The sequence below is a fragment of the Centruroides vittatus genome, unplaced genomic scaffold (assembly GCF_030686945.1).
Source record: "Centruroides vittatus isolate TY-2023 unplaced genomic scaffold, ASM3068694v2 contig_1078, whole genome shotgun sequence".
NCBI lineage: Eukaryota > Metazoa > Arthropoda > Arachnida > Scorpiones > Buthidae > Centruroides > Centruroides vittatus.
In genome coordinates this window covers 1,174,193-1,200,649 of record NW_027120693.1, presented here as the reverse complement: position 1 = coordinate 1,200,649, position 26,457 = coordinate 1,174,193, and the positions used below count along the sequence as shown (strand labels likewise).

The following is a 26,457-nucleotide window of genomic DNA, read 5'->3' as shown; positions in this document are numbered from 1 at the left end:
TGAAACTTATTGAATGGAAATTAATTTATAAACCATTGTAGTAATTTCACTTTAAAATTTTAATTTTCCAACTATTAATTTATTTAATAAACCCAAATTTAATAAGTGTGAATTTAATTGAACTGCACTACATACAGCTATTGAATCATCATTATTAATTATTTAATAACTAATTATAATATAATTCTATTATTTAATGTAAGGTAAGGTATTAAATGTATTAAATGTAAGGTAAATAATTACTAGGGGGGTTATTCATTAATTACGTACACAGTTTTTAAACCATTTTACATCCCTATTGTGTACAATGAAGTACTTTTTGGAAGATCTCCTCTGCTTTAATTACTTATACAATGGGTTCATGGGTCTCAATATTGAAGAAATGACTTCAAAATGTTCTGCTGCTATTTTCTGATAGTTTATTCACATGATTTGTAAGTAGGCTTACATGAAAGAAATCTGTATGCCACTAACGCCAATAAAAAAGTCCATATAGATAATGTTTTGATCTCTTTCCTGTCTATTGTGTATAATGATATACTTTTAACAACTCCATCCTCCCCTTAAACTGTACACATAATTAATAGACAGCACATAGTTAATTTCAGTTGAAATCAGAAATATATAAAGATTTATGTGAGAATCAGGATTTATTAGGTTAATTATTACAGTATAAGATAATATATTTCTCTAATTATTATTCGCAAGAAAGGAAGTTACATTCATTGTTTTTGGAGAAAAGGGAAATCAACTTCCTTTCCTTATCTATACATGGCCTTATCTATAATTTGGATGGCCATATGTCTGTTTGCCCTCTTTGTGCTCATCATGCATCCTGTGAAGCCCTGTGATGATATTGGTCAGAAAAGGGGCTAAAAAGAGAGATTTTTCCACCATTCTGGGCAGTTCATAATAATTGATATTGTCACATAGATGCCAGCGATTCTCGGAAGACCCTGAAATGCCATAAGAGGCAGTTGACGACAAGACGTAATTGCCATATAACTCCAGGCATCCTCAAGGTGCCATAGAAGATGGTCTGCTGCCATAACAACTCTCCTTTGACCTATATAATTTAGTGCATGGATACAAGAGAAGTACATCCCATATTCTTCCTCCACCTCCCGTATTTCTCCGACTACCGAGAAGCCGACGAATACTACATGAGACGACATAGTATAATTTAAGTATTGTAAAATCTCTCTCGTGACTAGAGTAGATTAGGAATAATATCCTCGCAGTATTGTATTGTTGTATTTTCCTTTCCTTTTATTAAATCTTGTTTATTGTTTAAATATGGTCTTGTTACTAAGTTCAGCTCCAATATACAATCTTATCGCTCCACCTATGTATCCTCTCCACTCATTGATTAGTCCTCCTAGACCTATTTAAACTTTTTGTGAGTTAAACTGCAGAAAAATAGTTTAACTGGTGTTGAGAATCCTGACAGGAGATGTTGATTTTACAATCATTTTGTCTCCGCTTTTTTTCTTCTATTGCTTTAACATCCACATAAAATCGCCGTCTTATGACCCTTTGGACAGGATTTACCATCCCACTGCCAATTAAGTAGTAGAAAGTCTAACCCAGACTCTCTACCTCCGGCTATCCTCACATTAATATTGCCACAATTCCCTTGTTTCCAACTGTCAAGTTCCGTGGCGCAGTGATTATTACCTCTGTCTATGAATCAGAAGGTCTCTGATTCAAACCTGCTCTATGGTGAATCAGCTTTCTTATGTTCACATTTTCAAAGTTCAAGTGCCTGCATACATTAATTTACGATCATTTGCATATTTCAAGAATGCTCCTTCGCGCTATAAAACCGCAAATTATCAGAGAAGTTCAGTTTTTCTTGTACTGCATGCTGCAGATTAGTACGTTCTGCAGACTAATAAATATCTATTTGTGTTCATCAACAACTCATTATTGTTGTCACCTTTCCTCTAAGCAACAATATATAATTGTATCTAATGATATGATATAATTATAAAAAAAATCATAGATAAATTTTTAACATTTTAAATACTTAATTGAAGAATACATTATGTAACAGCATAGACAACTATAACTGAAAAATTAAAATCATTGCATACCACTCATACCTACTCCAGCAAATTAAAATTTAATTGAAACAAAAATTGTTTTAGCATTTGTATTTCATTAAATTTTAATGTGCTGGAGCAATTATAAGTGATATGCAGTGTTTTTAATCAACTGTTTCAGCTTTGAGAGTGTTTAGTTGGACAGTTACAACAACTATGATTCAAATTAATCCAAAACGTCATCAGTATAGTCTTAAAAAAACTAGAATGAATTAAATTTGATATATTCAAATTAAGTCTGACGAAGGGTTATAATAAAACCCAAAAATGTTAGCAAAAATTAGTGCTGGAGTGAAAAAGTAGATAAGGTTTAAATTTCCTTAACAGTTGAAAAAACTACTTGAAAAAGCCGAGCACACTTTCATTTAATGTAATTAAAAATATCATAATAAATATACCAATAGTAAAAAATATATTGAAGAACACTGTGAAGACAAAAAACTTTTTGTCTTCACAATATATTATTTCAGTCTTACATAAAAAAAATTTGTATTCTTCAATATAATTTTTACTATATAAATTACAGTCAGCCATTTTTAATACCTTGATAACAGTAAAAATGTAACTAAAATCAAAGCAAATTTTAGTTATAAAACACTTAAAAATGAAAAATCTATTTCAGTTTAAAGTGTTTTATTACTATTAACGTATAGGATGGGAAAGAGTCACTTAACACTCCTGCTACAGAATATAGAATGTACTGTACCCAAAGTTAATTCGTTCATGTCAGGAACACATTAGACCAAGGTAGAAACAGATTTGTGTGTGTTACACACATGACCACCATCAATATGGTGGCCGTATTGAATGCAACTCCAAAACTGTAAATGGAAAGGGGGTCATATGTGAAGTCATTTAGAGTCAAAATTTCACACAGAATTGATTGTTGGAAGATTTTATTGACTTACCTCGAACAGTTAGAGTTATGCATGTTACATATCGTGCTCAATGTACATTCTTTGGGTGCATTCTGTATTCTGTGGCAGGGGTATTAAGTGACTTTCTTTCCCAACTCATATATTAAAAATACTATATATTTATTATGATATTCAATAAAAAAATAAATTATTAATATCTTATGACTAAATAAGTCGCAAAAGACTTATTTAGTCTTTCACATACAACTTTCTTTATTTGCTTCTCAAACTCAAGCTTTGAAATGCTTAAAGGAAATCAAAACAATTCAGAAGTATAATCTAAATTTGAAGAATCAAATTCAAACTATGCTTTGTTCAGAGTAGGAACAGCCACAAGAATGCAGCTTGATTTTATTTCTTAGTATTTGTATGCTACAAATATAATCTGTTATTAGTAATCTGATATCGTCATTCAATTTTATTGCTCTTTTTAACTTTTGATGAAACATTTAGTACAAAAGTGACTTTTCTTAAAAGCCTTTGCTCTGAAAAAGGCAGTATGAATTAGATATATGTAAATAATGTCCTTTACTAATGTGCTAAACTTAAAACAAGATTTTGTATACATATATCAGAAAATATGTGTATTTTTATCAACTATTAATACAATGCTACATACTAAAAAGGTTTACAGAATATTGTGTTAATATTTAATTTATTTTCTATCTAAATAAAAAATTGTTTTAAAAAACCCAATTTAAAACTTTTTAACATACCGTAATTGAAATATCAACAATCAGTACATCAGCATTATAGAATAAATCTAACACATTTCCTTCACAGAATTCCAATTTTTGATATTGAATATGCTGTAATGAAGCTCCAATTGCATGGCACACTTTCTGAATTTCTTCATATGCCGCTTGACGTTGTTTCAAATTTTCAGTAATTACCTTAAAAAAATCATAATATCTTATTATTAATTAAGAACATAACACACATTTGTCTTGCTAACTTTAATTTGCCAACAACTATTACTGTTTTCATTGGTAAAATTTTACATAAGTGGTTAAATAAATTAAAATTCTTTCCTTAATTATAAATTTGATGATTTTGTACTAATTTTAAAAGAATAAAACTGTTAAAATGAATACTCTCAAACTAATATATTGTCATTTTCTATTCTTTATACAAAGAAACCAAATAAGAAACTATAAATCTCAAAAATGTTTTATGAAAAATGTAAAACTGATTACCAGAGTACAGAATAATTCAGTACTACTTAGACTAAATTTATTTATAATCATATAAATTTGACCCTACATGTAGATGTATCTTTGTTTTTTGAAAATTTAATAGTCAAATAAATTGTTTCATTTAAATAATTCATTATTTAATTATTTAATAAATTGTTTCATTAAGATAATATTACATTAATTATCTTGATTTTGGGAGGAAAAGATCCCATCTAGTTCTATCAGATTTAGTTACATTATATAACTATATGAATGGAGATATCTAAATTTTTCTGATAATTTTAAAATTAAACACACTCCTTAAAATAAAGAATGACAACAAGATGAGTCCTGCAAGTTGTACAAGTTACTTCTAAAAGCTTCAAAAATTACAATTTTAAGATATAATCCTTTAAAGTCATTTTTAATTTTTGGATTTGTTCAACTTTTAAAAATTGTTCTTTTTGATGAACAATCTGATAATGAGATTTGGTCTCATAAAATAGGAATAAAAGACTGATTAAATAACAACTAAAAAGTAAGTAAACCTTTAAACCAGCAGATTTATTTCAACTATCTTAAATAATTATCGTTAGGTTTGAAAACAATTCTATACAACAGTGGTGTGCCATCATGAAAGCTGTGGAAGCGCTGCTTTCCTTGTATTTTCTAAAATATAAATACACATTGTATGATTATTATCATATTTTAACATACTTCGAATTAATTTAAATTAATATTTTATAACTGCATTATGTACCTTATTACAAATTTCTATACTACAGTGAAAAACAATGATAAGATTGCTATTATATATTCGAATATAAATTCGTATATGCATATTCCCAGTGGAAGCACTGTATTGTCGAATACAGGATAGCTTCCATGGCAAAAATATTTGAATCATGTAAAGCAGCTTGAGTGAGTGTGAATGTATTTGTGTGCGCATGGGCATTCACCACATATGCACAAGGTGCTTTATAACAAATAATAAAAATAAAACATTAAATAATATTACATTAATTGTCTATACTATTTTTTAGTTTAATTTATCTGAAAAATGAAGAAATACAGATGCCCAAAAACTCATTTTTATATCACTTTATATTTTCTCAAAACAGGCACAAAAGGGTGGAGAACTTTGTTTTTAAATCTGAAGACAGCTGTTTGAACTTATCAAAAATATTTGTTTTTGAAATAAACCTGCCAGTTTAAAGGATTATTCCTTTTTGATCGGTCTCATAAAAGTTTATCTACTCACTTCCTATCAGCTTCTTTATTTTAAGGAGTGTCTTTAGACTTGACTATTTGAATATGAGGAATGGTCAGAAAATGAACTTCATTTTAATTTAATATTACAAATGTTTCTTAAGTGTTTGACTTGTTTGCAAAAGAACAATAAATTATTTTATCTACGTTCCAAGTCATTAACAGAAACGTTAACTCACCAAATCAAGCAGGCACACCACATCCATTTTGGAACGAGAATGAGAATGATGGCTGGAAACAGATTTTACGTCGGCATCACTCATAATTACATGATTTATATGAAATTACTTTATATCACTTCCGGAATCATTTATATCTGAAAAGATTGTTCATAAATTAATTGAAAAACTTAAATTTAAAAAGAAAAACAATCACAAAAATATAAATATCAATATCAATATAGTAATAAATATTTGATTCTTCAATGTCATTGTCAGTTAACCAAGATATACATTTTTTTTTAAGAGTGGTTAAAATTTGTTTGGAATTATATTAGGGGTTATGTTGTTATTATTCACGTATTCAAATTTGAATCAGCAATACAAACATACAGATATTTAAAATCAGTTTTAGTTGTTCTTAGAATTTTTTATATGTATCTCAGTTAACTGGCCTTTCATCTACTTTATATTTAAAATAAAACAAATTCTATTATTAAATACGATATTAATAAACAATCTTATCATAAAAATAAGCTAAACTTCAATACGCTAACTGAATGACAATGCCAAATGCTGTGATATGCAGAACTTGGTACACTGGAAAACTTTTCATTTCCAATAAAAGACCATAATCTATTATAAGGAAATGCTTCTGACACCTAAATTTTAATATCAATCGCATGCAACTCTCTCAATTGCAATACATTAATTGGCAATTTTCTTCTGTAATGTTCTAGTTGCATGTCCCTGATCTAGATTGTAAGATGAAATTTAAAAAAAAACGCAATATTTTCAAGTAATAAACAATTTGATATAACACAAATTAAACACAAAAGTATCTTATATTATAAATTAATAAAATTGTTTAATGACTGAATAATTCTTTTAAGCCACTCTGTAAATTAACAATCAAAAACATAAATAAAATTCAGTCATACTTAAAGAAGTTTATCATTTATTTAATCTTTTGGAAATGTTTTACTTCCGAAAATGGCACTCGAAACCTCTGCTATGCAATAATAATGTTATGAAAGTATGTCCGAGCTTCGTATACTTTAATGATCAAAAAAATAAACAAACTCTTCAGAAATAGCAACAAGAATTATACAAATGCAACTCTTTTATTAAAGATTATAAAAGATTTATATAATAACACAATTTAACGCACTATTAAAAATTATAAAAGAGTGCAATTACTGCAATTTTCCAAACTTATATGCGAGTCAAGAGAGAGAAGTTTGTAGAAATCTTTCTGCGATATAAAAATAAATTATTGGATGCACTTTTAAGGTAATTTCACATAAAAAGATCATAAAGTTCTTCATTCTTAACTTAAATTTTCAACCAAAACGTTCCACTTTAAATATTTAAATGTAATATAAAGTCCAGCTATGTTTACGGTAATTTGACATAATTATGTAGTTTAAAAAGTCAAAATAAGATAACAAAAAATCTCTCTTTAAACTGTACAAGTCCAATTTATTATGAAATATTAAAGACAATGCAAGCTAAGAAAAGAATTTACAGGTGTTAATAACATTTACAAATGTTAATGTCACCTTTAACTTCATTTTCAGACAGAATGTATGCATGCCACTTTCAATACAATGTTTTATAGAGATGTGCTTAAATTCAATCATCTTATATCCAAAGATGGAGCTAAAGCTTTGAAAAGTGTCACAATAATGTGCTTTACTATTGGCATTCTATCACTTTTAAGTACATAACGTTCATCTCCAGGAATGTTACATGAAAAGAACATAGTTGCCAAGTCAACAAAACCTTTAACTCCTTCAGAACCACCATATCTTGTTCATCTTATATTAAATAATCACAATGATGCTACTAGGTCTCGTTTTAAATTTTAAAATATTAACTGTTCTTCTGCTAGTAACTAATTTAACCTTGTTCTACACTATCTCTACACAATTAATAATCATTGTAAAGATCTCTTATATAATATACAATAGCGTAGTTTAATTTACTGTATATGATAACTGAAAGAGAAAATTGCACTTCCTTCATTGAAGGAGTATCAAGTAATTCAAAAATAGTAGTATCGTTCAAGGTTAAACTGGTTAGAATAAATTAGATTCTTTTTGACGTTTGAAATGCCAAAGTCAATAGTATTTTTAACAGACTTATCACTTTAATCGAATATTCTTTTGAAATAAAAATCAATCTGTGAATACATCAACTTTCAAACTAAAACAATTATTATTCAAAATAAGTTTTATTTTAAATCTAAACATTTCAAAACTTTAGTTCTGATGCACTATTAAGCAATTTTACTCTACTGTTTAATGATAGGCTGAATGACATTAACGTAGGTTAGAGGTTCCATTAAATCTAGATGCATATTTATGAAGGTAAGACCTGTTTTACAAGTTAGAAACTATAAATATATTGTATATATCAAGCTAATTTACATAATAAATACTTTCTTTATGTAAACTTTTATACATTTTTCAAGTTTGTTAGCAAAATAATCAGAATTTTTAGATATTTCATCTAACTGAAACAAGTTATATAAAAAATTTTTTAATTAAGTTTAAAACCTATTGATTTGCAAACAAGCCATTCTTTATGTATCTAATCTGTTGCATTCTTATTTATGAAGTAACAAATTAGAAATTATATATATATAAACATTACTATTGTAGCATAGTAGCAGTATATTAACTAAATATATTCAAAGTAATATACATGTTATGCACAGTAGAGTATATGCAGGTATAAACCTCAGCAGTGCACAGATATTGTCAGCCTAGTTCACAAACCTTGTATCAACCAAAATACCTACTTTACAGGAGACATCAGAAACTGGTTTTTGAGAGAAGTACTACATTTGTGGCAATGAATTTTTTACCTCTATAAAATATATGCACCAGAAACATGAGATTTGCAACTGTAAAGATGATGTGTCACATCATCTTTATTATACTAGTACAATAATCTCAAATACATACAATTTGGAGATAAGAGGTTTGTGAACTAGGCCAATGATATGTAACTTGCTTACATTTGGATAGTATATAACCACAGTGGCCCAAACTGTGGCACACAAGCTACGTGCAGCTCTTCTAGACCCCCTACTATGGCTCTCATATATTTAATTCGTGTAATTAAATATACAGGAATACATATAAGTTATATAAAATATAATTTCAATAATGTGACTCCTATACCAGACTGGCCCAAGTCTTGTCATTAGATTATTATCTGACTATATTCAGGACATGATGATGAAAACTGGCAACTACACTTTAATAATAGAATATTCATCAACACACCAAAACTTTAATACAGAAACATCTGCCATATTAGAGTCAAAGAACAGCAAACAGCAAACATCAGTTCTACTTTAGGGTTTCTTCAGTCCATAGTCTGTAGATAGAATTCACAAAAAGAAAAAAATAAACAAAAAAATATTCAAGTTTAATCATATTTAATTCTGTTCATATTTTATTTTTTCAAGAATTTTACCCTCTAAAAAATGAACTGAAAAGGTCTGAAAGTATCACATAACTGGTTTTAGTAAGTCGGACTTCAATAACAGAATTTTGCTTATGTTAAATATAGCTTACTACAAGAAAATTAAATCATTTTATAATACATAATAAAATGTAAATATAAGTTTAAGTATAATAAAAAAAATTATAGTCAGTACTCAATGAATTTTAGACAAACAAAGAATCAAATTATAAACACACAAAAAAACATGCCATATTTGGTTTGCCTTGATAGTTCATTATAATAAATTTACATCACAAATAAAGAAAATCTGAAATAGGACAACACAATAAAAAAGACAAAACTCATCTTTGAAAAAAATAAAAAAGGGGAGGACAATTACTTGGCTGATTTTTATCATTAACATTTCATCAGTGTAAGTTCACACTCAAACATATATTAGAAAGTTTTCAGATATTAAAAATATTTGTGTAATTAATTCCCTCTACAAAATTTCTTTTATTAGCATACCTAAATTAGTTCTTACTTTCGAACTAGCTAAAAACTTTACATTTGGCACAAATGTAACTTTGGCACAGTTTGTGAAAAAAAATTCAAAGTTCTGATTTATGCATTTAGAGAAATAAAATTTGAGGTCGTTTCTTTTAAATGACTTTCAATTGTGTTGTATTGTGAGATTTTTATATGTATATAAACTTATATTATTATAAATAAACAAAATTAACACCTTAAATTACTCCAGCAGATACAATTTAAAGAAAAACAAACATTTTCGACCCGGTTAACGGATCTTTGTCAGCTGTCGAACATATGATGTAATTGAACACAACAAAAAAATTAAATTTAAAACTACATAGAACACACACAAATTAAATTTAACTTTAAAACACATAATAATAATAATAAAAATTTAACTTTAAAAGGTAAAACAAAATAAAACAATAGCACATATTGGTTGTTAACATTAAAAAACAATACGCAACAAAATATTTAAAGCTATATTCGTACAATAATTTCCACGACGTAGATAGTGAGTCGACATCGAGAACCCAAGGAGTCTATTAGCCTTGTAAACTTTGACGATTTCAATGTGTTTTATGCTGTTCGGATTGTTTAGGTATAATCCTAGTGTTGTCCGAAGACTTCCATTACTGAATGCCAACAGTACAATGTTGCTTGGACTTTTGTTCGTCACATATTTATTGCTCCTTAACTCTATTGCGGAGGTTTCCCATGGTAATGCCGATGTATGATTAGTAATGACGATAGTGTCAACAATTGAAAGAATCCTGAGAACTCTGTCTTTGTGTGAAAGGATGAACACAGTATGGTAGACTGGGCTCAGATTGTTCTGGTCTGCAACCTATTTACATAAGACTGGATTACATCCTAGTGTTACTCTCTTTTTAATCACTCTCTGCCCTCGATTTGCACTGGGTGTTTCAAATGCACTAATTACACAGTTTATTAATTTTGTGGTATAACTGTATTGTAGCACTCTTCCTGATGAAATTAGGTTCACTTATGGTGTCAAGCATGTTGGTGTAATGCAGAAAGCCCTCATTATTATAAACTGATTAAAAAACTCAAAATCTGATAGCTTACATTTAGTTAAATGTATTGTACGTGAACCTATAATCAATCATTTCCGTATTTTTTTTTTATATTTAAAGAGTTGTTCTAATTTTATTTGAATATTTGAGTTCAAATTAACCTGAAGATTGCCAGTTAAGATGGTTGAAAACATTTATTTATTAAATGTTATTTTGTAGGATTTTTATGGTGTTGATGTGTGATTTGACTTCTATAAAACCTTTCACATGATAGTCACAGCAAAATGCTGTACATGGCAAATTTTATATTTCTGCAGCCCCACAGTTTTTTGCCATATACATTAAAGATTGCTATGTATGTATAAACTCTTATTCACACATCATGATTTTTTTGCTGTGCCTACACCTAGCAAGAACTGAATTAGATTGGATTGATGGGATAAGGCAACACAACACGAGTGATATGCCTCCCAGAAGGGATTTCTATCATAAAGTAGCTCTATTTGAATGTTAGAGACACGAAGAACTATGGAAAACTCCAAATGACCAGCATGAGGGTAGGGGTGCAAACCCAAAACCAACTACCAGTGTTCAATGGTTTCATCTACAGATCCAGCAAGAGAGGAAAAACTCAAATTTTCTTTTGATTAAAATGGAAGATAATTAAGTTATTCATTTATAAATAAATAAAATTCACATCTCAAATTACTCCAAATTTGAGATGTGAATTTTTAAGTAATTTGACATGGAAAGTAGGGATGGTACAATTTAGTGAAAACAAAAATGTTTTTGATCCAGTTAACTGACTGTTGAATTACTAATTGAAATTATAGAAAACATCGTTTGCACAGTCACTACAATTAGAAACGGTTAGCTGCAGTGCTTAAATATGATCCCATGGCTACACTTTCAACCTGGATCATTTGAAAGAGGCCGAAAGAATGATGATGATGGCAGGATGCTTTCACAAAGTAAACTTGAAAAACAACAAGTACGACTGACCAAAAAAAAGTACTGGAGAAATCTATATCCTGCAGTAGATAAGCATGGTTGATGATAATGACAATGATGACTTATTAAAATTAATTATATGTATTTTACATATAATAAACTGATAAGAACTGTACTAACTTTAAAAAATAAATTCAAATAAACAAAACTTACTTCCATGGATAAATGCTCAACATAAAACAAAAATATAAACCAGAAACTTTAATTTTTGGAAACTTTTCTGAACATTAATCTACTCTTTAAACATTCCACTTATATATTACATCAAGAAAAAGTAAACAAAATGACTTTTTATTGGTTCCTATTCTTGTATGTTGTTCAAAATATTGCAAAAATGTATTATAAATTTATTTTTTTCATGACAAGATTAAACTTTATATTATTTATTCACAATGGCACCATAAGGAGATTTTAAATGCATTATAAACAATAAATTTAATTTTAATTTTCAAGTTACATAGTCTCGCACAGGTTACACAATAAATTACTAGAATTTAATATTAACCAAAACATTTTTAGATCATTTACGTCAGCTCGACTCGCTCCTCGAGGTCATTTATGATGTTAATCTGAATATTTAGAATGCCAAAACTAGTGAATTCTTGGGATAAATCCAAGTGAAATGAAAATGAAAGCATAAAACACAAAAAATAAAATATCTATAGCAAGAATAAGTTCAATGTAGCTTATGATTTGAATTATTACACAATAAATTTATATATTTTTCAACGAAAGAATGATTTTATAATATTTAGCAGTTCTAATTTATTTTATGATCAAAAAACAGTAATAAAATGCAAAAACAAATGAGGAAAATTGGTCAAATTTTAATTAGATTACATACATTAAGATTACCTTCCATGAGTTTAAGAATTTAATTAATAAAATCCAATAACAATAATCTAAAGATGGGCTAACGATAATATTTTTCAGCTGCTTTTTCAACATTGCACATTATTTAAATAAAATAATGTTTTCAACGTCTTAAAAGTTTAATTATTTTAATTAACTATAATCTGTTGTTTCATTAATGAAATACACAGAATATAAACATTCATTTAATAGCAATTACAGATTTATCTGTTGATACCTTTCTAAAAAGCTACTTCATCGTTTGGCATTGGAGTACATTCGTGTTGATATACAAGGACGTGTCCTTCCAGCTTGTTTGCATCTTTGTTTATTTATGTCTGCTTTTTACTTAAATAAAACAGACTATAGTGACACAGACAAAGTTTTCCGACTGCATGGTAGCTGAATAAATATTGTTTGGCTAAATATATTCTAAACAGTATGTGTGTGTGTCGGCTTGAAAGTGAGAACTTTAACATTTATAAGTTTATAAAATTTACAAAATTTAAAAGTTTTTAATGTTTTATTCACAGATTTTTAGAAACATATTAATATTTAAAACAATAAAAATTCAAATGATTATAATCCCAGTTGATTGTGGAATATATTTGAATTAAATTCCATTGCTCAATCTATTATAAATTTGAAAACCTTGAATTTTTGTTTTCTTTAAAAATAAAAATATTCCCAAAGAGTTAGCCGATATATAAAACAAGAAAAACATTTCAATTTTATGAGATTTTTAAATAAAAATGCACATTATAAACAACGTATATGTAGTTAAAGAAGTGGACACATCTATCAACAAATAGAAAACAAATATCTAATCAACAAACAAACATACTTGAATCACAAAATCCAGCAAGAAAGCAGAATAAGTGTTAATTTTAATTATAGTTTAATTTTTTGAGATTTTTCAGATTTAAGTTGTCAAAATTTATATAACCAGGAGACATTCAAGTATTATATAAGCATAATTTATATCATTTTTTATACCTTCTCTTTTTCCATGTAATTGTAATCATTGCATTGACACTTCTAAATTATTGATATTCAAGATCTTTCTATGCTTATTACAATAAAGAAATACACTAGATCCATTGTTATATTATAAGGAAATCAATATTTGCAATTTTGATAATCAAGTAAGAAACAAAAATAGATCGTATAGATCGGAAAACCGACATTTATTCTCAACTATAAATGAAGACAAGGTGGTAAAGAAGTCAGTATACTTCTCAGGGTTTGGTGACATGTACTCAAATTTTCGTGAGCAGTTTGATTCAGATATGTTGGATCTTGTTCCTCACTGCTCGGGCATCCCCTATTGTGAGCCTGGCCAAACTAATGAAGGGTACAAATCATTGATTCAATCCTTATACGTAGTAATAATAAGATTAGCCATCATCCCTTTCTCTCTCAAATGCTCACTTAATATTATACTTGAACCATCACTTAAGTAATATATTTCATCCTCACAACTTCTGACAGGTTGAGAAAGTCCAACATGTCTAAAGTATACATAAAATTAATTTTCTTATACAGCTAATTTTTATTCTAAAACAAAATTAAAGAAAATTATACTATATATAAAATATCTAAAAAGTTTATTCTAAAACTAAAAATGTCTATATAAAACTAGAATATTCAAATACATATTTTTAATCACCTGTAAGAGAATATCTAAGAGTACATGATGTTATGTGACTAATTATATACATACATGTTTATCACTAAAGTTTAAAAATTATATAAAATCTGTTTTATCGTGGAGTTATCTATTTATATACTATCATAATAGATATAACATAGAATTATACTTTGATACGATGTTTGTACTAAAACAAGGTTTCGATAAGATGCGATTATTCCGTAAAACCTTTAAACAGAGAGAATTTGTTTACAACGTATGAAGAAAAATAGAAAAAACACGCATTATAATTTTTGTAGTGCATAAACTTTTTTAAATTGCTTTAAGTAAATTAATTTCAGCAAATTTATTAAATATACAAGATGACTTCGTAGTTCTCTCTGAGCAGGAGAAAAAATTCAGGTAAACATACATACACATGATGGTCTAAGTCGGTTAACTGAGATTTTTAAAAACAGTTAAAACTGGCCCATTAGAAAAAACTGAATTACGAGTGATCAATTATTAATTGTGACATCGTCATAATGCCGGGCTGCAATTTTTAATCATATTTTTTAATTTTTTTAATTTAAAATATTATGCTCCCCACCTCAAATTAGTAGCATCTCCCTGTACATCATACTGCTCTTGTTAGCAATAGACTCATGGCAATCGTCTATTAACTCCTTTCGGGGGAAGTTTTTGAACTGAAATAACGTAACTTCCAATGTCCAACAGAAGTCATATATAGTTAATTGGAACTTCCTGCCCCTAAACTTTTCATACCTGGTGTTGACTTCATCTATCTAACACTATTCTAGAGGTCATAGACAAACAACAGTGGGAATTTATAAGTCTACAATTTTTTTCAAATTGCAGCCCAACAATAATTTGTAGCTATTCCAAACAAGTTTTAACATTCTTAAAATAATTTTAGAAATATATTTCAGTTAAGTGATTTTTGGATTATTGTATATATCTATATTAATCTTAAAAATAAGCATCAAAAAAGGTAAATACGGAGTTATCTTAATGCTTTTGAGTCTTTTCAACTTGTCCTTACAGATTTTAACAAAAATGCATTGGATTAAATAACAACATTGCATGGAGCATTGATGTTGTGTGGACGAGTAGAATGAACTGGATGCTATAGTTACAAGATCATAACCATAATGTACAAGACGAGAAATAATTGAAAAGTCTTTGCCAACTCCATTTTTCTCAAAATCTCTAACTGTTACTTCAGAATTTAAAATATACAATTGAAACCTCAGTTACTACCCTATTTTCCAAGACAGGCCAAACATTTCTCCAATTGTGGCACAAGTTTTTGGATACCTCTCTCATAGAATGCGTCCAGTTACTTGTGAGGCCACGATTGAATTGCTGTCTTCACATTGTCATCACTTTCAAAGCAGTGACCTGCAAACTTCTGAGGTCAAAATGGTGATAACACACACAGATTCAGACTGTAGGATGATAAAAAAAACTCAAAGTTGAACATAAATTTTACAATTTTCTTACATAGTCATCTGGCAACAGTGTTTACAAGTTCTGAAAAGTGCTATAAATTTGTGGATAATACTGTAAATCTTCAATGAATTTTAGTATGGTATTTGTAAATATGCTGTTTTGTTCATGAGAACCATTAAATGTACTTTTTTTTGGATAACAAATAGAGAAAGCAAGCCTAATGTAGTCTGTTTCATCTGTTAGACAAATATCTAAATAATTAATCCACTGTAATGTAGTGGAACACTGTTAAATAAGCTCTGTTAAATAATCAATAATGAAAGAAAAGCTACATCATCATTTCTGTTTTAACTTTTTTAAATTAGTTTCTTATAAAACTTAACTGAGTAATACTGTATTTAATATTTTGTACATTAAGACATTTTCTTCTTGTAACTATAGTAACTAATTCATTATGCTTGCCCACTTCCACAGTAATTACATTCAATTTAATATATTTTTGTTAGCCTCACAAAGATGAGTTTGAAAGATTCAAAGTACTAAAATGCTTTTTCTAGTGCCTTAATATTTACTTAATTTGTTGAAACATCATTTCTGAAGTTATATTACTTGTAGAGTAATTCTTTAATTAAAATATATAAATTTAAATAATTTATAAAACTCTAAATTAGTATTAATAAATTTTATAGTTCATTTAATTTACTTACATCATGTTTTACTTTTGTTACGTTCCAAGATTGATTCATTGTATTTTAATGATTCTTAACAATTCCACCTCAGTAATTAATTTACATAGTTAAGATGATATTAAATGAGGAGTTCATTTTGCAAGCTAACAAAATTTTGACTTAAATAGCAATTATTTTAATATAAAATATCTGAGAATTTAATAATAATCAAATAATAGTAATTTACTACTTTTTGTAAACAAACTAAGTTATAAAATTTTACGTAAATAAGTTATGTCAGCATGCATACTGCAAAGCTCATATATGCTCTAACTAATCATGCTAATCAGCTGCAACTAATTTACAATATTTTGTTACTTTTTATTGCAATTACTGAGAATTTTAATTATTTAATTATCAGTCAACAACCACTCTCTCTCATTAAGTTGAATTAAGAGAAAAGAATCTAATATCAATTAACTTCATTATGATTTTTGTAATTAAAATTTCCTAATTGTATGAAATTGTAAATCCAGTATTAGCAAGTGTCAGTTTAATAAGACTTTTTGTAAACAAACTCTGGTATAAGGTGTTTTTGTTACCTTGCTAACAGATCAAATGACCTTGCAACATTGTTTACGAATACAAAATTATGCAAATAAAATACTAAATTTCATATACTTGCAGAACTTTGTCTACTGAATACAGATAATATATTGTTTTGAAAAATTCATCAATTTGTTCTTAAATAATTATAGTAATATGTAATAACTTATTGAAAACAATATGTGATGTATTAAATTTTTTCTGTATAAATACCCATTTTTCATTAAATTTTCAAATAACATTAGCTACTGAGTTCTCAAGCATAAAATACAGTAGACACTCTTTATATTGACCTTTAGGGGAGCTGTTAAAAATGGACATATCATCAAATTATTATTATAAAAACTACCTTTCGGAATTATATTATTTAAAATAAGCCTTAAAATTAATTAGTCAAGAAGAATATCACTATGTAAAGATAAAGCACATCATTTCATATGGATTTTTATATCATCATGATGATGATTTTGACTAAATCATCGTTAATGGTAGCTGTATATAGTTGTAGAATATTACAGTTTGACTTGATAAAAATAGAGTAAAAACAATAACAAGTAATTTTCTTTAACATTATGTCTATGGAGAATAATTTTTGCTTTTAAGCATCTACTTGAACCCCTTCCAATCTAGATAATAAAATTGAAATTGGTTAATGAAATAAAGACAGTTATGGTGTGCACAGTAAAAGAGTAGACATGAGTCAGCCTGAGCTGGAAGTGTCTATGTCAGATGAAGGAATAGAAGGAAACATGTCACTACCACCTTGGGAGTTGAGACACGGATCTGATCTTTCAGCTGTTTTGTTTTTCATATTTCTAAAATGTTTTTATATCATCTTTATATAAACACTTATTTTTTTCCAAATTTTATTACTTACATTTAATTCTTACATTACTCACATGTTAATCACATACCTTCCTCTGTTCCTTTCATTTCACATAGACCCTTTCTGCTCAGGATGACTCGTGTCTACTCTTTTGCAGCATGGACTATAGCAGATGTTTTTGAGATAGGTGAGGATGCACACCTGCAAGAGGATAAGGTGATTTCAATGTTGAAAATAATGAATGCTTTTTATGTTATAGGAGGGAAATTGAATTAACATTAATTGATTTTCATTAGAAATATATTTTAATAAGAAGTTGTAACAAATTATAAAAATTCATTTAAAGAGAATCTTTATTATCAGACATTTCTTGAACCTCAACATTAAAAATTTCAATAAGAGAATTATTGCAAGTATTAAAATTTTTCAAAAATTCTCAAAACAAAAATACAGGTATCCCTTGCTTAAGCAGGATTTGATTAACGTGTAAAATTAATTGCGGCAATCCCTTTATATATGCGGCAGAAGTTTTAATTTATGTGGTTTTACCAGGTTGTCTTTACTTAACATAAATACCATATTTTGATTAATGCAATTTTGATATACGTGGGAGGATCGAGGGATTAATTAACCACATTAATCAAGAGTTAAAGAAAATCTCTTTTTATTGTTTACTCTATTTCCAGTGTCAAAAATTCTAATATTCTAGTACTAAAGGCACTTTAGTGTTCTATCATTTACCACAATTTAGTCAAAATTGCTCTCATAATATTATAAAACTCCTTATGAAATGACATCCTTCATTTCTAATAATTAAAATACAGTTGAATCAGAAAAATGAAAAAAACAAATGATTAAATTAGTTACTAGGTTCTATAAATGCACATCAGCTTCATTATTATAGAATCTATCATCGTGTTTTGGTAGAAACTGCAGCAATTTATCATCCTATTTATTTATTTACATACTGTACTTTTTTCCATTTAATTCATTCGTGAAATTACATTTATTTACACAGTATATAATAAATGTTATTTTGATTTTGAAAAATGTTACAATGTATTTTAACAAGAGGATATGGTCTGTTTTCTCTGCCAAGTTTGTCAATTCAGTGTTACAAAAAGTAACTAATGAGATTCTGATCATTTACAGGGTTGTAGTATTGACAGTAAAACATCATTATGAAAATTTTGATAATTGTGTTTTTCTAAGGGAAAATTGTAACAAATCTTACAATGAAAAGTTGTTTTTGAATGCCACTTTTCATGATCTATCATGAAAAGAAACTGCAAACACCACTTCCTAACATTTTACCCCTTAAAAAAAAGCTTACGGAGAATGGCCGTGACATTATTGGTTGTTGTATCATGGCAAATTACTAAATCAAGTATAACTATAAAGCAAGTCTACTACATTATTTATCTATATTTTGACCGTTAGTATCACAATGAGTTTTTAGAGACAGAAACAGTATCTTATACAATCCAAAATAATTAAAACATTATAATTAAATTTATGTCATTACTTTCATTAATAGGTATCAGAATTTTGCCTTTTATTGAAGATACTATTGTAAGGATTTCTATAATAGATTTACTATAAATTTATAAATGTTTAATCAAAGATTGTACTTACATAACAAAATTTTGAGTTCTGAATACTTTAAAATACAAGTTAAAATTCTGTGCCCGAAAATAACTCGAATGAAAATGCAATTATATATTAACTAAACCAACATAACTGAAGATATTTACAATGTAGGTTAATGATAATATCACTTGCATTAAACTTTGCACACCCATAAAATGAAGCCTGCTTATAATTCAAAGACAACAAAATGGTTTTATAATGTTCCCTCTCTAAGACAAAACACGCAAGCAAAACTTTTATACATTGACCAAATAAGTAAGATACTTTTCTATATACATGTAACTCTTATTATTCTTGTTTAAGGCCTTGAGGTTTACATGACCTGCTATCTACAAGAACTCTCACTGTAAACAAATACAATATATAATATGTAATGCAAAGAGAACCAACTTTTCACATTTGTTTTATACTGCAATGAAATTTCAAATAAATTATAGGGTTATTAATAAAACTAAAATTTTTTTATTATTTTTTTTTAGTATAAAGCTCTTAATACTCATAAATACAATTAATAAAACTTTTAAAAACACAATGAAATACAGATTACAATCCAATTCCGCTATTTTTCTCTGAGTACAAACTTTATACAGTATAAAACTCAAACACTTTCAGGCACGACTCCTGTGTCACATTTTATGCTGACATATTTATTATAATGTTTCTTGCACTTGTTAACTTCCCACTTGTGTCATGAAGTAGTCTGCCTCCTCGCTTTATTTATTTACACTTGTCCCAATAAGAATGACATTACAGTTTTGTTTAGCATTATCTCTTAATCTTTATTTCTCTTGTTGCTCCTGATGATGCTTGCTTCCTAAAAAAGCTTTCACTCAACTCAAAAAAAAAAAAAAAAGTAGTTTGACTTGGATTGTATTTTAGGGAGTAGTTCCGTAACAGATTAAAATAATTGAAATTTTAGCACTTTACTTCCTTGTTATCTAGTATTAATACTAATAATTATATAATCTATAATGCTGTTATTATATTTTACTTCGTTAAGTGATATGCAGACTATTTATTGTAATGAAAACAGAAAAATAACTAATTGTTAAGATTACACAATCATTATCATATCACAACTTACATAACATGCTAGTACTGTATAATGAAATAAATATCAAAACTGTTCAACACTGATTATAATCAAAAAAAAAATAATAATAATAATTATAATAAATCAAACATTTATAAAATATTCACATTCTATAGTACCAATTAAATTCTAAATCATGAAAAATGCAACATAATATTTTTTTATATTTCATTGGTATTTTATCTTCCTCAATGTTCTATAATGAATAAACGCATGAATCTTGTTCTAAAATAGCTTATTCATCCCCACAAATGGCTCAGAAATACTATATTTATCAATAAACAAATCATTGATTTACAAAAATTTCTTCTATCAAGTAATTTAATTTAACCTAAAAGTCTATTTCCTGAAATTTGTTTTTATATATTTATGTTTTGTACATAAAATAAAAATTTTTATTTATCAGGACAAAAGTACTAAATCCCTGTTAATTTTCTTCTATTGCATCTAAAGCATTGCACTAACCACAAATTTTCATAAACTGTTAGTCACTATTATATAAAAATGAAAGTCATCCATGATAAGTGAAGTAATTCATACCCAGAAGAGTAAAAAAATATAAAAACTTATCATTCCTGCTGATCAGCAATTAATAATCAATGTGGTTTTAATATAACAGCACACACTGAAAACTCACTAGTGCTTTGAAATAAATCAGTTGTTTATTATTGATATCATATGTAACTATTGCACAAAAATATCACACTTAAAATGAATTTGGTTAATTATTCAATAACAACTTAACAATAATGTTATCAAATAAAAAGCCTGATAATGGGTTTTATATAGGTCAGGGATGGCGAACCTTTTTGAGTCCGCGTGCCATATTGTAAGCATACTTAGCTTTAAAGATGTTAACACGTGCCAAAGTCTTAGCTTTCGAATAATGATATTTAAAGAAATTAAAAGAATACGCTTTAATTCGAATAAATGTAAAAAATCTGATTGAAAAAAGGATGGTCAGGTGATAAACAGAAAGGATGATTGAAAAAGACAGAAATCATATGATACATTACGTGCCAGATTTCTCCGACGTGCCACTTTGGGCACGCATGCCATAGGTTTGCCACCCGATATAGGTCAAAAAAACACATTTCAACCTGTAGTTTTTAATAAAATGTACCTGATCTATAAAATATTTTGGTTATTTTTAAATCATTATGCACAGAGGAGCAACATATTGTGGATTCATTATACTTGAAATAGTGTATACAGTATATGCATTATATATATATTATATTAATATACTTAATAATAAATGCATTAGTAGCAGTGGTGGATTAATGTCTTCCAGGACTCCTAGCTCAGAAGATAGGGAATCCCTTTGCATAATTTTACCACACTGTAAACTAATGTTTAATTGTAGCTACAGAATTATCTATAAATTATGATATACATTTCAAGTATGCAATACAGATTCTGTATCATTAAATAGTATTTAGAAAGTCTTCAGTACCTTACTTAGTATCTTTCCGTATCTTGAAGTACTTAGAAAGCCCAGGAATCTATAAAGTTGCGATATAATTGCAACAGTAAAATTGCCTTTTTTTTTCAAACTTTGGGCTACTAGGCACATGCCTCACATGCCAAGAGAACAATCAGGCACCGATTAGAAGTTCTTAGCATTGTTACTCATTTACCATAAAACTTATTCTCTCTGAAACAGCATAGATAACTCAACAGCATAAGACAGATAACTCAAACTGCATTAATTCCACAAACAGATAACAAAGATAAGGTAAGCAGACATCGATAATTCCCAAACAAAATCTAGCAAATATAGCAAAAACAAGAGAAGGCTGCAAAACGGTAAGACACAAACTCCGAACGAATTCGTCACCCCTGAGTTATAGACAAAAAAAGTTGACGAAACTGCAACTTTAAATGCAATCCCCAACAAGACATTCTCCTCCAAAGGTCGGGTTTTACCAGATACCAGTATACTATTTTCCACACTCCGCATCACTCCACACATAGACATGCACTTTGGTGCAAGCTATAGCCGGCACCTTAGTGCTCAGGTGGGACGATCCCCACGCTCCCTAAAACTACATAACATCGAGCATAACTCTGCCGACGACCAAGCGGGTCGCTCGAAGCCGGCTAAATAGTTAAATGCCATGATCTTGGCAGGACAGAATGACACGACCCCCAAAAGTAGGCCGTATCCGGCCAAGGGTTGCAGGCGGAGGTGCGGTTCCTCCGGCTTTCTTGCCGGACTACGACTCCGACCGGATCCCGACCGTCCGGTTCAGTGGCACCCGCAAGATCCTAGAAAAAATGCAATGATATTAACAAACGTATTAATTTATACGCATTTAATCCAAGAAACAATCCGGAATAAATGCATACAAACAACACTGTAATTGTAGTCACATCCATTGTAATTTATGCAAATTGCAGCACCCACACGAAGCTAAAAAAAAAATGATGTTGACGATACGAAAATAAGTTAAAATTGGCTTTTATTCAAAATATAATCGAAAGCTGTGCAAGTTTAAAATGCATAAACGTCCATTTATAGCATATTTTTAAGTAAAAGCATGCATTAAAGCTCGAGCTTACTCGTATAAAAGTATAATCGACTCATTACGTACTCGTAATAGGATTTTGAAGGATAATTTAGCATCGACCTTCGTCTCGACACTTAACTGCGCCATTGACGATACCAGATTCCTCACAGCCAAGCTTTATAAATACATTTAATATATACATATATATTTTTCTTATAAAAAAAATAATAATAATAATAAAAGTTGGACTTGCACTCTGGAAGAATTCCGTAGCATCCAGACGATCCGATAAACGCTACCAGCGACACACTAACCTGGTTAATTAAAAATTTCACTTTCCTTCACATCTTCGTATTTAATCCTCGCTTTAATTTTAAGTTACTTTTACGTTTTAGACCGGAGAAAGAAGTAAAAAAATCATAAACCTTGATAATTGTTCCGACGTTAACCAGAACGGCTCCGATAAAAAATAAAAATAAAAAAATAAATTTATAAAAATTATTGCTCGGTTTCTCCAGAACGCGGATAGAGGGCGGTGTATTTTGTTTACGTTCCGTCGGCAGTGAATTAAGCCTATTCTGTATTAAATTTACGTTTTTTATTTTTTATTTTTATTATTAATTGTAAATATTAATGTTGTTTTAATTTTTTTAATATATAAAATTCTTTCTCATTATTAAAAAGTTATAATAAAAATATTTTGTGTTAAAAAAAATTTTTACTTGTTTTTGGTGAAGTGCGGTAATTTGAGAATTTTACAAACTTTCAGTTTTCTTCGTAATTTAAATCGTTTCCAATGCCGGCTGGATGGACCAAGTAATTAAAATGTCGGTTTACTTCTCTGGGTCATCCGTCATCGTATCCGGGAAAGCAACTCTCGAAGAATATTCATGAGCGATCGGTCTCGATAAGATGGGCCCCGTACATCGTCATCCATCTCACCCCATTGCGGGCCTGACCAAACTCGCAATGGGCACAAAAATAGGCTCTCTTACTGCCAAAAATAAAAATATGTTTATTAATCTTAACCATAGTAATTGTAAATTTGGAGATACACAATATCAGTTTGATCTTTGCTATATCGTTGGGCTGCAATTTGAAAAAAATGTAGACAAATTCCGATTGTCATCCGTCTGTCTTTTCTTAATCTCGAGAATGGAGTTAGATATATAAAAAAATAAGACCGGATATGGAAATATTGGGAGCAGAAAGCCCCGATTAACTATATCCGAACTTATGATGCAAACTGAAAGTCATGTTATTTTAATTACAAAATTTCCCTCTGAAAGAAGTTAGATAGGTGAAAAGGAAAAGTATGATGTACAGGGGGAAGACATTACTAATTTGGGATGACGAGTATATATTTTAAATTATAAAAACTATGATTGAAAATTGCAATCCGGCATTGTGGCCATGTCACAATAAATAATTGCTCGTTATATGTTAACTTTTTTCTATGGTTTAATTCTTTATCGCCATTACAAAAAAACAAATATAAATTTAATAAATTCTAGGGCGGTTTAATAATTAATTTGTATGATTCATCTTAAAACTTTTCCGAAATTAAAGAAATTAAAATTTGCTAACTGTCTTATATAATTATTTAAAATTTTGAATACAAAAATGCAAGTGAATCAAAATACATGTCTTCAAATTAGTTCAGAATGATTGTTTTTTTCTAATTAAAAATGCTTTACGATCCGTTTCGCAGCTGGGTGTTTCCATTTTTCTTCAATTTTATTCAAGTACTTCATCATTTCAAGCAAAACTTTGGACTAAATTTATTTGATTTAATTAATTAATAGGCAAGAAATGATTTTCTGTAACTTATACCCGTAGATCGGGTCGATTTTCGATTTTCTGCCCGATTCATTTCGTATCTCTACTCTATCTCCTATGGGTATAACGCACTTGGGTTTCGCAGATCGAGATCGATCGATCTTCTTACATTTACAATATCGAATTGGATGGGAATTTGTGAGTTTCTCTTTACAAAACTCTCTTTTCACCTTGGTATCGAATCATTCTAACATTGAATTGATAAATGAATTCCTTCGAAATATATTTGTTCAAGTTTCCAATTTTTCACTATTTATCTGTGGTAAACCTTCCAATTCTATTTTATTCTAGTATGAAAAATAAGGGTACTGGTGCGCTTATGCTTAGTTTAAATTCTATTTTTTCTTCTAAGATATCACAGTTTTCTCTTGTCGAATCGATAGAAGTTTTATAGGAAAGTTCCAAAGTATGGAACTGTGTGATAAGCTAAAAAATTTGGAATTGTTGGCACTTTCAACATATTTCTTTCTTTATCTTTTGTTTCATCTGAAAATAGCCACGTAATAGAAGACATTGTCCTTGTTTATGTTAGACAAAGCAGTGATTGAATGTTTGGAGTCATGAGAAGTGCAGAAGTCATGAGAGGGGCTTTTCCAGAAGACTTTTTATTGAAAATTAACCCCTGTTTAGAGTTTAGATGTTAGGCACGTAAAGAAAACCCAGAAAATTCAACACGGCCTGCCCATTAGTAAGGTGCAAACCCGTGACCAACTAAGTGTTCAGTGGTGTTTATCCACTGAACTCTGTTAGTTGGTGGTCACTCTTTAAATTTTGTTTTACATATTATTTAATTTAATCAAAATTAAATGTTTGCAATTTTAATTGGATTTGGGAGATTGGCAAAATACTTTGTAGTTAAATTTATAAATGACTAAAGCTTGTAAAAGGACGAACAAAAATATTGTCAAGTTTCGAAATTACAATTTTTCTCCCTATGTCCAAGTGAATAATTATTTTTGTTAATAAATTGTATATTCTATCATATTCTTTAATTACGAAACGGCAAGTTGAGAGCTTTAGAAACGGTACAATAATGGCGCAAAATGGTAGTGCCAAACCATGCCTCGGGGCCAACAAGAGCCCGAACGTGTCAAGCAAAAAACCTAACGATCCATGATCAAAACAATTGCTTTAATAAATCACGGATAAGATGATTATTTTTCAGTGAAGGGCTAAAGGCTCTTTTGGTGATGCAAGTTTTGTTCTTTGTGGTGGTAGTGTTGGAAGAAGAGGCACATATTAGAATTTCAAACTATGGACCGAAGTGAAGTCGTTCCGACTCTTTTGTTCAATGTAAGTTAAAGTATGTCTAATTTAATATAAAATCAATATTTTGATTTCATTTAACTTTTTATTTTTCTCAAATGGTAGAGGATAAACATCTAAATCTTCGTATGCATGTCCTTTTTTGTACAAATAATCTTTACGAATATTTCATAAAAATACAGCAAGCATAAAATTATATAACATATGGCAGGATGGCCGAGTAGTTAAGATGGCAGGCTATCGGTCGGAGGGACTCGAGATCGAATCCGAACGGATCGAAAAACCCCAGTAATTTTTCGGTAGGCGATCCGTCTGACTATGTAAGGCCAGTTCCTCATCACCCGGACAGCCCCATTGTGAGCCTGGCCGAATTCCA

The 26,457-nt window shown here is 28.9% G+C and overlaps 1 protein-coding gene across 4 annotated transcripts in view; it reads right to left on the bottom strand.

Annotated features, from left to right (window-relative positions):
• The window catches only part of Ask1 (apoptotic signal-regulating kinase 1), a 91,763-nt gene extending 68,258 nt beyond the window's left edge, over positions 1–23,505 (bottom strand). For 2 of the 4 annotated variants that reach the window (XM_067268926.1, XM_067268941.1), the window contains exons 1-3: positions 23,291–23,505; positions 5,646–5,782; positions 3,739–3,915 (exon numbers count right to left, since the gene is read on the bottom strand). In XM_067268926.1, the coding sequence (XP_067125027.1) occupies positions 3,739–3,915; positions 5,646–5,729 (261 nt within the window). In that variant the 5' untranslated portion in view covers positions 5,730–5,782; positions 23,291–23,505. Of the gene's footprint in view, positions 1–3,738; positions 3,916–5,645; positions 5,783–17,793; positions 17,922–23,060; positions 23,232–23,290 lie in introns of those variants that run through there. The other 2 variants (XM_067268929.1, XM_067268934.1) reach the window with 2 other exon arrangements.
• Positions 23,506–26,457: the final 2,952 nt, after the last annotated feature.